Source organism: Rhineura floridana, chromosome 22, assembly GCF_030035675.1.
Source record: "Rhineura floridana isolate rRhiFlo1 chromosome 22, rRhiFlo1.hap2, whole genome shotgun sequence".
Classification (NCBI taxonomy): domain Eukaryota; kingdom Metazoa; phylum Chordata; class Lepidosauria; order Squamata; family Rhineuridae; genus Rhineura; species Rhineura floridana.
The window spans coordinates 8,394,413-8,409,572 of NC_084501.1; the positions used below are offsets into that span (position 1 = coordinate 8,394,413).

General features: G+C 46.1%; 1 protein-coding gene across 7 annotated transcripts in view; it reads left to right on the plus strand.

The window, feature by feature from the left end:
- Positions 1–15,160, plus strand: part of IGSF9 (immunoglobulin superfamily member 9) — a 63,155-nt gene that overhangs the window by 9,491 nt on the left and 38,504 nt on the right. For 6 of the 7 annotated variants that reach the window (XM_061606390.1, XM_061606391.1, XM_061606396.1 and 3 more), the window contains one exon: positions 3,280–3,474. In XM_061606390.1, coding sequence (XP_061462374.1) covers positions 3,280–3,474 — 195 coding nt within the window. The remainder of the gene's footprint in view (positions 1–3,279; positions 3,475–15,160) is intronic. The other variant, XM_061606397.1, reaches the window with a different exon arrangement.

A 15,160-nucleotide genomic window follows, 5' to 3' on the forward strand; every position in this document is an offset into this window, starting at 1 on the left:
AGAGAAAGCGTATAGAATTAATTCCAGATATGTGACAATGGAAAAACTCATAAGAGATGTGCTGGTGCATTCTGTAAAAAAGAGGAACAGAGACACAACTTTACAACAACATTTCAGTAACACATTCAGAATTAATGGCAACAAAATATTTGTGATGAAAGAAATTCCTATCAGACTCTTATTATATGACTATGGCAGCAAGATTATTGGGTGTGCAAAGACGGAAGATGGAAGATGGAATCATTATGACAGCAAGATTATTTGGTGTGCAAAAATGGAGGATGGAAGATGGAATCAATATTGATAATGGGAGAAGAGCTATTGAAATTATTGGACTTAGTAGACCTGATGAGATAGATTAATTGACATGTTTATTTGGAGAAAAATTGATGGATATATATCTCAAGGATTAGTAACTTCTCTTTGACTTTTTTGGGAAAGAATAAAATGATGTTAATGAGATTTGATACCAATCAAGATAAACACTGGAGGAAGTGATTGTATACTTTTATTAAGAGACAGGTTTGTTATATATCTTAGATCTATAGCTAATCTACGACAAATCGGAAGTCAATAGTTTTTATTGTAATAGTTATTAATTTGTTTTGTTTTGTCTTTGAAAAATTTGAATAAAAATGAATTAAAAAAAAAAAAGAAGTGTACTGCCTCTGACAGCGGAGGAAGAACAGTGCGCCGCAGACCAAAAACGTCTGAGAACCACTGCTCTAACCTAAAGAGCCCCAAACGCTGCAACCTTGTCTTTTTAGGAATGGTGATGATGGTGGGTGTGTTTACTCATTCCAATACTGTATGAAAGGCTGTGGACCTATGGGAAATGTCAATTGGAGGGCATAGTTGATGGTGGGTGGAGCCAGGGTGGATGGTGGGCGGAGCCAGAGCCCAAAGTGGGTGGAGTTTGTCACTCTAGACCTGGGGCAGGGAACTTGTGGTCTTCTAGATGTCACTGGGCTATATCTCCCAGCAGCCCCAGCTAGCATGGACAATGATCAGGGATGACGGGAGCCGGAGTCCAGCAACAATACTACACGCGAGAAGAATCTTGGGGTTGTTGTTGATCACAAGCTGAATATGAGCCATAACAGTGTGATGTGGCTGCAAAAAACTTTGGAACAGCTTACCTGAGGAGATATGCCTGGCGCCTACGGTACTTTCTTTTAGGCGCCAGGTTAAGACCTGGTTATACTCCCAGGCATTTTAACGTTCATGTTTTATATTCAATGTTTTTTACTCTACCTTGTTGTGACCTTGTATGTTTTATTGTAACTTTGTATTTTAACTCTGCTGTTCACCACCCAGAGAGCTATTCGCTATGGGCGGTCTATAAATAAATAAATAAATAAATAAATAAATAAATAAAGCAAATGCTATTTTAGGCTGAATTAACAGAAGTTATGTGAAGTATTGGTTCCTCTCTATTCAGTACTGGTTAGGCCTCATCTTGAGTACTGCATCCACTTCTGGACACCGCACTTGAAGAAGGATGCAGACAAACTGGAACAGGTTCAGAGGAGAGCAACAGGGATGATCAGGGGACTGGAAACAAAGCCCTATGAGGACAGACTGAAAGAACTGGGCATGTTTAGCCTGGAGAAGACTGAGGGGAGATATGATAGCACTCTTCACGTACTTGAAAGGTTGCCACACAGAGGAGGGCCGGGATCACTTCTCGATCGTCCTAGAGTGCAGGACATGGAATAATGGGCTCAGGTTACAGGAAGCCAGATTTTGGCTGAACATCTGGAAAAACTTCCTAACTGTTAGAGCAATATGATAATGGAGCCAGTGACCTAGGGAAATGGTTGGCTCTCCAACGCTAGAGGCCTTCAAGAGGCAGCTGGAGAGCTCCCTGTTGGGGATCCTTTAATTTGGATTCCTGCTTTGAGCAGGGGGTTGGACTCAATGGCCTTATAGTCCCCTTCCAACTCTATGATTCTATGAATATCTGGAGGACCACAGGTTCCTAACTCAGTGGTTCCCAAACTCTGTCCCCCCCTGGCAGACCAATTGACAATCGCTGGCGGTGTTGGCAGCCCACAATGATATTTCTACCTGTTGTAGCAATTATAACTGAGCTAAATGCTATAAACCAGAACTGTCACTAGAAGCTAAAATGATGAAACTGAGGTTATCTTACTTTGGACACATCATGAGAAGACATGATTCACTAGAAAAGACCATAATGCTGGGAAAAAGAGAAGGGAGTAGAAAAAGAGGAAGACCAAACAAGAGATGGATTGATTCCATAAAGGAAGCCACAGACCTGAACTTACAAGACCTGAACAGGGTGGTTTATAACAGATGCTCTTGGAGGTTGCTGATTCATGGGTCGCCATAAGTCGTGATCGACTTGGAGGCACATAACAACAAGGTTGTTGTATATATATATATTTTAATTGCCTTTAATTGCTTCTTTCATTTCTTCTCTTGTATTGTATTGCTAATTCCACAGAATTCGAACTGTAATACAGTAAAATGCAATAGAAGGAAGAAAACTAGCAATAAAAACTACGATAAAAAATTAACATGAATAATTAAGGTGGCCATGATGAAACTCATGGACTTCTGGGGCTCCACACTCTGGAAGCCTCTGCTCTAGAGGATAGTATAGCTCAGCGTTGGGGCACCTCCACCCGTTTCCACCTGTAGGTTTCCCTCTGCCTTTCCATGCGGCAATCGCTCACAAGTTAATGCGGCCAACTCGCTTCTCGGCACCCGCCTGGCCACACGAGGGGATGGTGTTCAGTAAATACCTCCTCAAAAATGCACAGCCCACAGGAGACTCTTTGCTGCTCCTGCTGGGTTCATCTGTACACTGCCTCAACCTCCCCTGTGTTGAACGCGACCCCTTAAACATGACCGGATTTCATGGGATGCCAGAGCTGGCCCACCCTTCTTCCTTTCTGAACAGAGGAGAGGTGAAAATAGCTTCTCTCTGTGAGGGAGCGTGGCAGTGGCTGATGTAGGGCCCTTTTTCCCATTGATAAGACAGCTGATGGGGTGACAGGGAGAGAATGGGAAATCCCCACCCCATTTTGTGGTCCTGTCTCTCTGCTGTTTTGCATGTGGCGGCCATTTTCTGTATGCTACACCCTTTTGACACCCATTTTGTGATGGGCGCCCGCAGCACATTCTCAAAACTCCAGATGTGTTCACAGGCCCCCAAAAGGTTGCTGGCCCCTGGGCTAGGAAGCCCTTGGAAGGCTGTGTGGAAAGCTTTTGTCTGTACAACCATAACATGTTCTGACAATCTCCCACCAGCAGGTACCCGTGAAGCAGAACCCTGCGCTGTGACTGGCCGGAAGGGAGAGAGTGCCATTTTGAGCTGTGACCTTCTCAAGCCAGACGAAGTGAATCCCCCCCTCTACGTCATCGAATGGGTACGTTTTGGCTTCCTCCTCCCCATCTTCATCAAATTCGGCTTCTACTCCCCACGCGTGGATCCGGAATACGTAGGTGAGTTGGCGTTGTGGCCTGTGCTTCCATTTCCTCCTTCTCCTCTCCAAAAAAGGGAATAAACCGAGCCCTTTGGCTCTCCAAATGTTGCTGGACTGCAACTCCCATCATCTCTGACCACGCTCTGTGCTAGCTCGCGCTGATGGGAGTTGGTGTCCAACCATTCCTGGAGGGCCACAGGTCCCCCACCCGTGGGATAAAACAAATTCATTGGCAAGATGGGCAAAGGCAGCAGGATAGCATCCATTATTCTGGAGCCATGTTTAAGGTTCTGGTTTTGGTGTACAAAGCCCTATGCAGCTTGGGACCACCAGGATACCTGAAAGACCGTCTGACCCTTTATAGACCCAGTCGATCACTGTGCTCTGCAGGTGAGGGCCTCCTGCAGATACCATCTTATCAGGAGGTCCGTTCCGCACGACATAGGAAGTGGGCCTTTAGTGTAGTGGCACCCACCCTTTGGAATTCCCTCCCCTTAAATATTGAGGGGATCAAGCTTTTCCTACCATCCTGTTGGGTTTGGGAACAAGCAGAACTTCAAACTGTGTGTGTATGAGTGAGTGAATGAGAGAGAGACTAGTAAGAGCTATGCATAGTGAAACCTGTTGCGTGTTTTGGTGATTTTACTTAATGCATCTGCTTGGATCGTTTTGGATAAGCCTTTGGCCTGGACAAATTGTGGGGGCAACACAAAAGGCTCTTTTCTTGGTGGGAGCCCAGAGGCTGGATGGATGCTGCTTGCAGGCTCCCTTGTCCCTCTCTAATCTCCTAATCCCTGCACTGCAAGGCAGTTCCTGCTGGGTGGGGAGGGGTGAGAGTGAGAGGGAGAAGGGGGACTTCTCTGGGAGCGGAAGCAAACCCCAAGGGGGAGATCTGTGGGTGCATGCATGTACACATCCATACACACACCCTGTCTACCATAAGCCTCTCTGCCCAACTACACACACAGTCACAGCCTTGTCTTCCCATAAGCCTCTCTGCCCAAACCCTGCACACAGTCACAGCCCTGTCTTCCCATAAGCCTCTCTGCCCAAACCTTGCACAGTCACAGCCCTGTCTTCCCATAAGCCTCTCTGCCCAAACCTTGCACAGAGTCACAACCCTGTCATCCCATAAGCCTCTCTGCCCAACTACACACTTACACCCTGGCCCCACCTGCACTATATATTTAAAGCAGTATCCTACCACTTTAAACAGGCATGGCTTCCCCCAAAGAATCCTGGGATCTGTAGTTTGTGAAGGGTGCTGAGAGTTTTTTGGAGACTGCTATTCCCCTCACAGAGCTACAGTTCCCAGAGTTCCCTAGGAAGAGGAACCTTCTTTGAGAACTGTAGCTTTGTTGGGGGGAATAGGGGTCTCCTAAATACTCTCGACACCCTTTACAAGCGACAGTTTCCCAAGATTCTTTGGGGGAAGGCATGACTGTTTAAAGTGGTATAGTAGCATTTTAATGTGTAGTGTGAATGTGGCCCCCGTCAGCATGTCTGCCCAACCACACCAGTGTTATTTTGGGAGCACCTAGGGTCTTCCCATTTCTACAGGCTTCGTGCGGAGGAGGACAGAGCTCCCATGTTTGGTGTGTAGAAGAAGACACTTCCCCCCCCCCCCAGTGGCACTTCTGTCAGCAACACAGAAAAAGCGGAGAGCAGGTGCTTTATACCTAGTCAGATTCCTGATCAGTCTAGCTCAGTATTATCTGACAGGCAGCAACTCTCTGCCCTGCCTGGAAATGTCAGGGTTTGAACCTGGGACCTTCTGTACGATATGGCTCTTTTAAAAATAAAGTAGGGTTCCAGTCCTCATGGTCCTGAATCAAGGGCTAATTTAAATACAATGTGCCCTTATATGTGCTTGGACTACATGCCCATCTTGCTCAGTCTTGATTACACTGACTTGACTGCAGCTTTCCAGGGTTTCAGGCAGGGTTTTTTCCAACCATTTCTGGAAATGCCAGCTATTGAACTCGGGGTCTTTTCTTTTTCGCACGAAGCATGTGTTCTGTTACTGAATTACGGCCCTTCCCTGGAGGTTTGTCTTCTGCACTATATTGCCTGTGATTTGCATGCAGAAGCTCCCCGGTTCAATCTCTTGCAGGGAAGATCTCGCCTGTCACCTGTCAGCTTACTACATGATGCGAGGGATTGAACCTGCAACCTTCTGCATGTGAAGAATGTGTTCCACCACTCCTTTGTGGCTCTCCTGACCTCAGCTGCCAAGTTCATGCAGGAGCAGCCTCTGTACACCACCCTGCTTCATTCCAAAGGCTATCCTTTCAAAAGAGCAAGTTGCTAGTCCTGAAAGTACTTTAGAAAAAATTATTTTGAAACCCACTGTGTTTTGAGACCTTGATATTAACCGGTTCATCTCCTGCTCTGAGTTCCTGGTCTTCAAGGTTTTTTCCTCGTTTTTTAAAGTAAAATAGCAGCTGTGGATTTTCCCAACGACAGTATCTCCCTATGCCTGTAATTTATCTGAGTAAAACTGCTGCTTTGGAACTCTATGCATCACTCTGCTTTACTCCAAATCTGTGAAAACTTTCTGGTCCTCAATACGCATTTTTTTTTTTTTTTTTTGTATTTTGAGGGCTAGTGAGGGTTTTTTTTAAGCATAGCTTTTCACAGTCTTTTTAGTTGTCAGATTACTGCAGTGGACCATTCCAAAGCATAATTGAAACACAGGATCTGGACGTATATAGGTCACTGTGTGTGAGTGACTGCGTTCTGCCCTTTGCATGCTGTTGTGTTCAGCCTTTGTGCTGGGGGGAGGGACATTTCAAGGTTGTTCTCTGGGAGGGGATTTTCAGTCGAACTATTAATTGGCAGCACTGGGGATTTGGAGATGGGGTTGCGGCGGCAGCTGCAGCCATGGTGTAGGAGTGGGATGTTCTGTTGGGTATTTAAAGTGGCAGATTCTCCTGGGAAGCCTGTCGGCCTTAACAAAAGTGGCTATGTGGGCAGCAGGATGTTCTGCTCTTTGGTTAGAAGATGGGAGCTATGTCTCCTGCCAGCTGGGAGGACATGCTTTTATTTATCTATTTCTGCGATTTCTTTCCTGCTGTTCACCATAAGGTCCCAGGGCAGGTGACAACAGCAGAACGTACAAGCAAATTAGGGGTGGAAAGAGTTGTCTCAATTTCTCATTTTCCCAATCTTGACTTCATTTCTGCAGCGGTTTGCAATTTACCACCTCGAGTAGAAGGCAGATGGGGCACCTGCAAAGCTGCTGGTGCAGTCTAAGGCTAGGCTGACCCCTGGGACCCAAGGGTGAAGAGGCCTTGCTTCCTGGTTCACATTTGCATTGCCCACTTCAAAACGTTTGCATAATAAATACCTCCCAATTACAGCAAATTGCTGTTGTCGGCTTTTTTATACAGAGCAAGTTCCTAGTCCTTATGCAATCTTAGTGGTCGTCGTTTGTTTTTAAAAACAGGAGCCACCCCCCAAAAAAAATTTTTGGAAGAAGGCTGGAAATCGGGAAGGTAGATAAAGAAGCAGCCAGCATGGGGAATAAGGCTATCAGTGGCTACCAGCCACGATGGCTATATTCTGTCTCCGCTGTCAGAAGGAGCATTCCTTAGAATACCAGTTGCTGGGAATGGCAAGTGGGGAGAGTGCCATTACACTCAGGTCCCATTGGGGCATCTGCTTGGCCACCGTGAGAACAGGTTGTTGGGCTCTCATAGAATCGTAGAATAGTAGAGTTGGAAGGGGCCTATAAGGCCATCAAGTCCAACCCCCTGCTGAATGCAGGAAATGCCCTCTATGATGGGCCCTTGGCTTGATCCAGCAGTCAGGGTCTCCTGATGTTCTTTTTCATCAAACTATTTATTTTATTTATTAAATAAATAAATAATGCACTTCTTTCCGGAAGGATCCCAGAGCAGCAAGCAAAGACTGAAGAAGCACTTTAAAACTTCTGAAAAACAAAAGACTTTAAAAAAATGTTAAAACAAAACGTCTTTAAAAATATATTAAAAATAAAGCATCTTAAAAACTTCCTTTAAAAACATCTTTAAAAAGAACTACATTTCCCAGGATTCTTTGGGTGACTGATGGTCTTTTGCATCTATCACAGCTATATGTGTTGTTGATAGAGTTCGATCCTCTATAATTTTATTTTTAAAAAACGGCTCTCTTCACCTTTGCCTGTCTCTCTCTAGCCCCATTTGTACCATACATCTAAAGCAGTATTATACCACTTTAGACAATGGCTTCCCCCCATGAATCCTGGGAACCGTATATTTTGAAGGGTGCAGAGAGTTATTAGGAGACTCAGCATTCCCCTCCCAGAGCTGCAGTTCCCAGAGCTTTCCGGGATGAGGAATGGATTGTTAAACCACCCGGGGAATTGTCGCTCTGTGAGGGGAACTGGGGTGTTTCCAAACAATTCTCTGCACCCGTAACGAACTACAGTTCCCCGGGATTCTTTGCAGGAAGCCATGACTGTCCAAAGTATTATAACACCGCTTTAGATGTACAGTGCTGATGAGGCCTTGCTGTTTCTTCCCATGTGTCTACTTCGTACCCCTTTTCCTGCGCTTGAGCAGATAGCTTCCGGTAGCCAAGGAAAACACGCGCTCAAGGTCCCTTCCTTCCCTTTTGCAGTCTGAGGGGGCTTGTAGTCCTTGCTCTGTTGGTCTGCCTGATGAAAGACATGTGCAATTGCTAGTACACATACACGCGTAACTTGAAAGTCGCTGCTTTAAGTCTCCTGAGCAGTGACGCCGTGGGAGCTCTCGCGCATGGTGTGGGATCAGAGATCGCCGCCTTGGTTCCCTCTAGATGTTGCTGGACTCCAACAGCATCTTGGAGGGCATGCTCTTGGCTCACCCTGTGCGGAATGGTGATAGTATCTTCAAAGTTGGCAGGATCTGTGGTGTGGGAAGCTCAAGGGGGCGAAATAGTATTTCGGACGGTTCCCATGACAGCGGACTGTTCGTCTTTATCACTCCCTTGTGTTCTGGGGGTTTGGGGGGGGTTGGAGTTGATGGAGAGGCCCAAGGCTGGGGTTGGCGAGAGTGAAAGGGGCAGGGGGGCTTGGCTGAGTGGAACAGCGGCCCCTTTCTCCCTCCCTCCCCCTTATCTTTTTCCCGTCTTTTAACTGTCAAGGTCATTCTAGAGGATTTACAACTGCATTACCATGGTTCCCAGGTGGCACTTTTCAAAAGCCTGGCAGGCTCTTGGTGAGGGAGGCCCAAGACAGCGCTGAAAATGGGCTGCTGCTGCACACTTATTTTTTATTATTATTGTTTATAAAAGCATTTATGTATTGCGGCCTCATAGAATAGCAAGGCGGCGTTTGTTGTTGTTATGTGCCTTCAAGATGATTACGACTTATGGCGACCTTATGAATCAGCGACCTCCAAGAGCATCTGTCATGAACTACCCTGTTCAGATCTTGTAAGTTCAGGTCTGTGGCTTTCTTGATGGAATCAATCTATCTCTTGTTTGGCCTTCCTCTTTTTCTACTCCCTGCTGTTTTTCCCAGCATTATTATTGCCTTTTCTAGTGAATCCTCTCATGATGTCTCCAAACTATGATAACCTGTTTCATCATTTCAGCTTCTAGTGATACTTCTGGTTTAATTTGTTCTAACACCCAATTATTTGTCTTTTTCGCAATCCATGGTATCCGCAAAGCTCTCCTCCAACACCACATTTCAAATGAGTTGATTTTTCTCTTATCTGCTTTTTTCACTGTCCAACTTTCACATCCATACATAGAGACCGGGAATACCATGGTCTGGATGATCCTGACTTTAGTGTTCATTGATATATCTTTGCATTTAGGACCTTTTCTAGGAGTACGGCAATATAAAAACAGAAAACCTCAGTGGAAACCAGTGCAAAAGAATCATTAAGATGACTGGCCACTCAATTTAATAATAATAAAAAATGACTGCATAGGACTGTCTGCCTGTTCCGCTTCTGTTCAAAATTGAAAATGCCACAGTTTCTTTGTTTGTCTTACATCCCGCCCTTCCTCCCAGAAGGAGCCCAGGGCGGCAGACAAAAACACTACAAGCCCTTTAAAAACATCTGAAAAACAAACGACTTTAAAACAAAACATCTTTAAAAACATCAAAACAAAACATCTGACAAGCATCTTTAGCAAAAACAACTTTGAAAACAAAAAGCAATTACAGCAGAGGTGCAGAGCGTTTTGGGAAGTTCCTGCAAGCATCTCTTTGGCTGCAGTTGGGAAATCAGATGCTGGAATAGATGGGCCTTCTAGCTGTGATCGTAACTTGTTTTAAACTGTTTTAATATTGCATTTGATATTATTGTGACGCACCCTGGGACCTTCTGGTGAAAGACAGGCTATAAATTTAACAGGAATAATAATAATTGGTAGGTATCTATCATAATAATGAAGAACAGATCCTCCACGTTCGTAGGTTTATCTGGGCTAGCAAGGCGCTTCTCAGGGCCCCTTCAGACATCCTTTTTATTCGGCGTACATCATGATTTGTGCTCATTGTGGTATCAGGGGTGGTTATAAGCACTTTCCCACTTTCAGAACTGTTTTGTACCAGGGCGGATATACTGCTGCGTTTCCAGTCGAGGCATATCAGCTTCCTGCTGAAATCCTGTCACTTTTTCTGCCACAAATATTTTTTGGGGGTGGTGGTAAGACACTTGTCTTGTTTTCATTTCACTGTAGTTCAAGAGTGCCCCTCCAAACGTCAATAATATGGTAACACGAGGGAAGCGGAACTGATAAAACGGAATGATGTGTGAATGGTCTAGCGATGAGGTACGCCTGGCACCAACATCACTATCTTTTCGGCGCCAGGTCAAAACCTTCCTCTTCTCCCAGGCATTTTAATAAGTGTTTTAATATGTGTTTAATATGTCTTATAAACGTTTTAAATTTAAAATTTTTTAAGGAAGCCCATTTTTAATGTTGTTTGAATTGTTTTAAATATGTGTTTTATTGTATTTTGATATTGTCTGTTGTGAACCGCCCAGGGAGCTTCGGCTATGGGACGGTATATAAATTTAATAAATAAATAAATAAATAAATAAATCCATAATGAATGCGCTGTTGTTACACCAGTGACATGTTGCAGCATGAAAAATGGGCTGCCTTCAAGTCGATCCCGACTTATGGCGACCCTATGAATAGGGTGTTCATGGTAAGCGGTATTCAGAGGGGGTTTCCCATTGCCTCCCTCCGAGGCTAGTCCTCCCCAGCTGGCTAGGGCCTGATCAGCTTGCCACGGCTGCACAAGCCAGCCCCTTCCTTGTCCACAACTGCCAGCTGAGGGGCAACTGGGCTCCTTGGGACTATGCCGCTTGCCCATGGCTGCACAGGTGGCAGGTCATGTAACCCCTGAGCCACTCACTGTGGATGCAATGTATAAGAAATAAGGTGATGTTGTTTGTTGTTATGTGCCTTCAAGTCAATCCTAACTTATGGCGACCCTATGAATAGGGTTTTCATGATAAGCGGTATTCAGAGGGGGTTTACCATTGCCTCCTTCTGAGGCTAGTCCTCCCCAGCTGGCTAGAGCCTGCTCAGCTTGCCACAGCTGCACAAGCCAGCCCTTCCTTGTCCGCAACTGCCTGCTGGGGGGCAACTGGGCTCCTTGGGACTGTGCAGCTTGCCCACGGCTGCACAGGTGGCAGGGCACGTCACCCCTGAGCCACTCCCTGTGGGGGTGATCTTTAGCTGGCCCTTGACACCCAGGAAACACAAGCGGGGATTTGAACTCACAGACTCTGGACTCCCAGCCAGGCTCTCCTCTCCACTGTGCTATACCAGCTGTTGTTGCAGAATATACCTGTAAAAACCAAAAAACACCAGTCGGGTAGGTCTGGGTTCTGGTACCAGTTCGAAAGCATTTCATCGACCTAACAGGCCGGTATAGATTTGAGTTTGTTCTTTGTGTGCTATCTGCTGCTTTTACTAATCTGCTTTTTCTCCTCGCAAAAACTATTGATATTCATATTGATATTTTTAAAGGAAATATCGATAAATGAAAGGAAATAATGGATAAAATTATCATTCTTTATCAATATTTTAGAAATGGATTTATTTTTTTAGAAAAATCTGTTACATAAAAATCTGATCTGCAACAGTGAAGAATGAAGTAATGGAAAATTTGGTACCAAGTCTGAATTGGGGAGAACTCTAGTACATCGCTAGTCTGGATGCATGTCATAGTTGCAACCCGAGATCTCTTCCAGTGTTTTAGAGGACACTTGGATTGCGGTTCCCATAAAACGTTGGCTACTGTGTGTGCACTTTACTTGGGAGATGGCCCTGCCCTGGATTGTCAACTTATTAAATAAGTTCATTTGCGGGGCAGGAACTGAGTTTCAGTGGGGATGGGCTGCTCTCCTGAACATAGCAAACTGTCATATCGCTTGGAAAGTCACACCCTGGTCTGGAACAGTTACCACCTTGTGGCTGCAGATCTGATTGACATATGCCGCAAAGATGAAATGCTAGAGAAGCTTGCGGTGGTGAATGGACTGTACCACTTCACAGCCCGGCTGTGAGGAATCTCACCCCCTGTTTAAAAGACACCTCTTCAGGTGGAAAATGGGTGCAGCAAGGAGCAGGAAGAGTTGGGATCTTGGGGATATTTGGCGACGTTGTTTCCGCGCCTGCAGTGGGAAGCAGTATAGCCTATTCTGTTGTGGGCCTCATAGTTGCTAAAATGGACCAGGAGTGAACCTCAGCCTGACTGGAGCATCTTATGAAGAGGTCTGATGGATCAGAACAAAGGCCCAACATAGTCCAGCATCCTGTTCTCACAGTGGCTAGCCAGATGCCTCCATGGGAAGCAGAGCCTAAGCACAAGGGCAGCTCTCTCCACTTGTGATGACCAGCAACTGGCATTCTGGGATATATTGCCTCAGTGAGTGGAGGTGGAACATAGCCATGGCGGCTAATAGCCATCGACAGCCTTATCCTCCATGAACCTGTCTAATTTCTCAAAAGAGGCCGTCACCTGCACTGTGCAGATAACCCATCTTATCAGGAGGTCCATTCTGCGCAACCCAGGAAGCAGATGTTTAGCGTGGTGGCACCTGCCCTTAGGAATTTCCTCCCCTTAAATATTAGGCCTTTTTGGCACCTCCTTGAAGCCTTTCCAGTCGAAGTCTTTCCCAGTCTGCATCGGCATTGTTTTTAGATGTTTTAATTGATTTGTCAGTGCGTTTGCCACCGTGGGCTCATCTCGGGAAGAAGGGCGGGATGTAAATTTAAAAAAATAATATGAAGGTGTCCAAGTTGTTCACACTGTATATTTATTCCACTATTATTCCATTTTAAACAGTCTTGGTTTCCCCCAAAGAATTCTGGGAAGTGTAGCTTGTGAAGGATACTGAGAGTTGTTAGGAAAGCCATAGTCCCCTTACAGGCCGGCAATTCCCAGAGTTCTCTGGGAAAAAGGACTGACTGTTAAACTACTCGGGGAATTGTAGCTGTGCGAAGAGAATAGGGGTCTCCTAGCAACTCTCAGCACCCTTCACAAACGACACTTCCCAGGATTCTTTGGGGGAAACCACGACTGTTTAAATTGGGATAATAGTAGAATAAATGTACCGTGGGAATGTGGCCTATATCTTGTGGGTGCAGACTCCATAGTTTAACTGTGCTGTGTGAAGGAGGACTTTTCTTTGGTGTGTCCTGAACCTTCCAACATTCAGCCTCGTGTAGGTCATGCCACGATGCTAGGGGCCCCTTTTAACACACACACCGATCATGGTTACAGCTTGTCTTTACCCACCCTATGTTTGTTTTCAGAGAGCCTATGGAAGGCTTTTAAAAATCAGAATGTCTCCTAGCCGACATAATCTGTAACTGGAGGTGACCTCCAGAATGGGGTTGGGTCTGTTTTGTTTTATGGGTAGCCATATTGACTTAATGGAGACTTTATGGCAGTGAGGCCGGCTATCATATTTGTTTAGGGTGGTGAGGCTGAGCGAAACAACTGGAAGATTCTGCTCCCTCCCCTGCCGAGTCCAGGTTTTGGGGGAGCCTTGGGCAACGTGCCCCGTTGGGCTTTGACAGTCAATCCCTCTTCCCAGGGAACTCTGGGAATTGTAGCTCTGTGAGAAGAAGTGGGCTCTCCTAACAGCCCTCAGCACCCTTCACAAGCTACAGTTCCCAGGATGCTTTGGGACCGTTTAAAGTGTCCAGAGCTCTTTAAATGTATAATTCAAGATTGGGCCTTAAAGCGGATTGGAGAGCTCTGTCACCGTAAAGCAACAAATGCACTTTAAGAAAGAAACGGACTTTCTGCAGTTAGGAAAATGGTGGGAACATACACTGAAAAGTTCCCAGGGCTCTTTGGGGGAAGCCAGGACTATTTAACACGTGGTGTAAGTGTGCTTTAAATATATGGGGCAGATATATGGCCTAAGCGGTATATAGTAGCGGTGAGGGCAGCAAAAAAGAGATATTTTGCTGCCACAATTAAGGCATCTCTCTCCCGCCCAGCGGAGCTCTTTAAAATTGTACGAGGGCTTTTACATTCTGGCCCTCGGGATATTATAGATTCATCTGTAGCCCGCTGTGATGAGTTCGCGAGGCACTTCCAGGATAAGATCGCATGCATTCGCCGGGACTTAGACTCCAATATTATAGCAGTTGGTCCTAATGAAGCATCCAGATCACGGTCTTGTCCTTATTTATTGGATGAGTTTCAGTCTGTGCAGCTTGAGGATGTTGACAAGATCCTTGGACTGGTGCAGGCGACCACATCTATGCTGGACCCTTGCCCCTCTTGGCTGGTGAAAGCTGGCAGGACCAGAACCGCCGGCTGGGCCAAGGAGATAATAAACGCCTCTTTGAGAGAGGGAGTGGTCCCTGACTGCCTAAAAGAGGCGGTAGTGAGACCGCTCCTGAAGAAACCCTCTTTGGACCCAGATAACCTGAACAACTATAGACCTGTGGCGAATGTTCCGTTCTTGGGCAAGGTGTTGGAACGGGTGGTTGCCGGCCAGCTCCAGGGGCTCTTGGATGACACTGATTATCTTGATCCATTTCAATCCGGTTTTAGGCCCGGGTTTGGCACTGAAACAGCCTTGGTCGCCCTGTATGATGACCTTTGTCGGGAGAGGGACAGGGGGAGTGTGACTCTGTTGATTCTCCTTGATCTCTCAGCTGCTTTTGATACCATCGACCATGGTATCCTTCTGGGAAGACTCACAGAGTTGGGAGTTGGGGGTACTGCTTGGCAGTGGCTCCGCTCCTACTTGGTGGGTCGCCACCAGAAGGTAGTGCTTGGGGAACATTGCTCGATACCCTGGACTCTCCATTGTGGAGTCCCGCAGGGATCGGTACTGTCCCCCATGCTTTTTAACATCTACATGAAGCCGCTGGGTGCGGTCATCAGGAGTTTTGGGGTGCGTTGTCATCAGTACGCTGATGACACGCAGCTCTATTTCTCCTTTTCATCGTCTTCAGGTGAGGCTGTTAACGTGCTAAACCATTGCCTGGCCGCGATAATGGACTGGATGGGAGCTAACAGACTGAAGCTCAATCCAGACAAGACTGAGACGCTGTTGGTGAGTGCCTTCTCTGCCCAGATGGTGGATGTTCATCCTGTTCTTGATGGGGTTACACTCCCCTTGAAGGAACAGGTTCGTAGCTTGGAAGTTCTTTTCGATCCTTCCTTGTCACTTGAGGCCCAGGTGGCCTCGGTGGCACGGAATGCTTTTTACCATCTT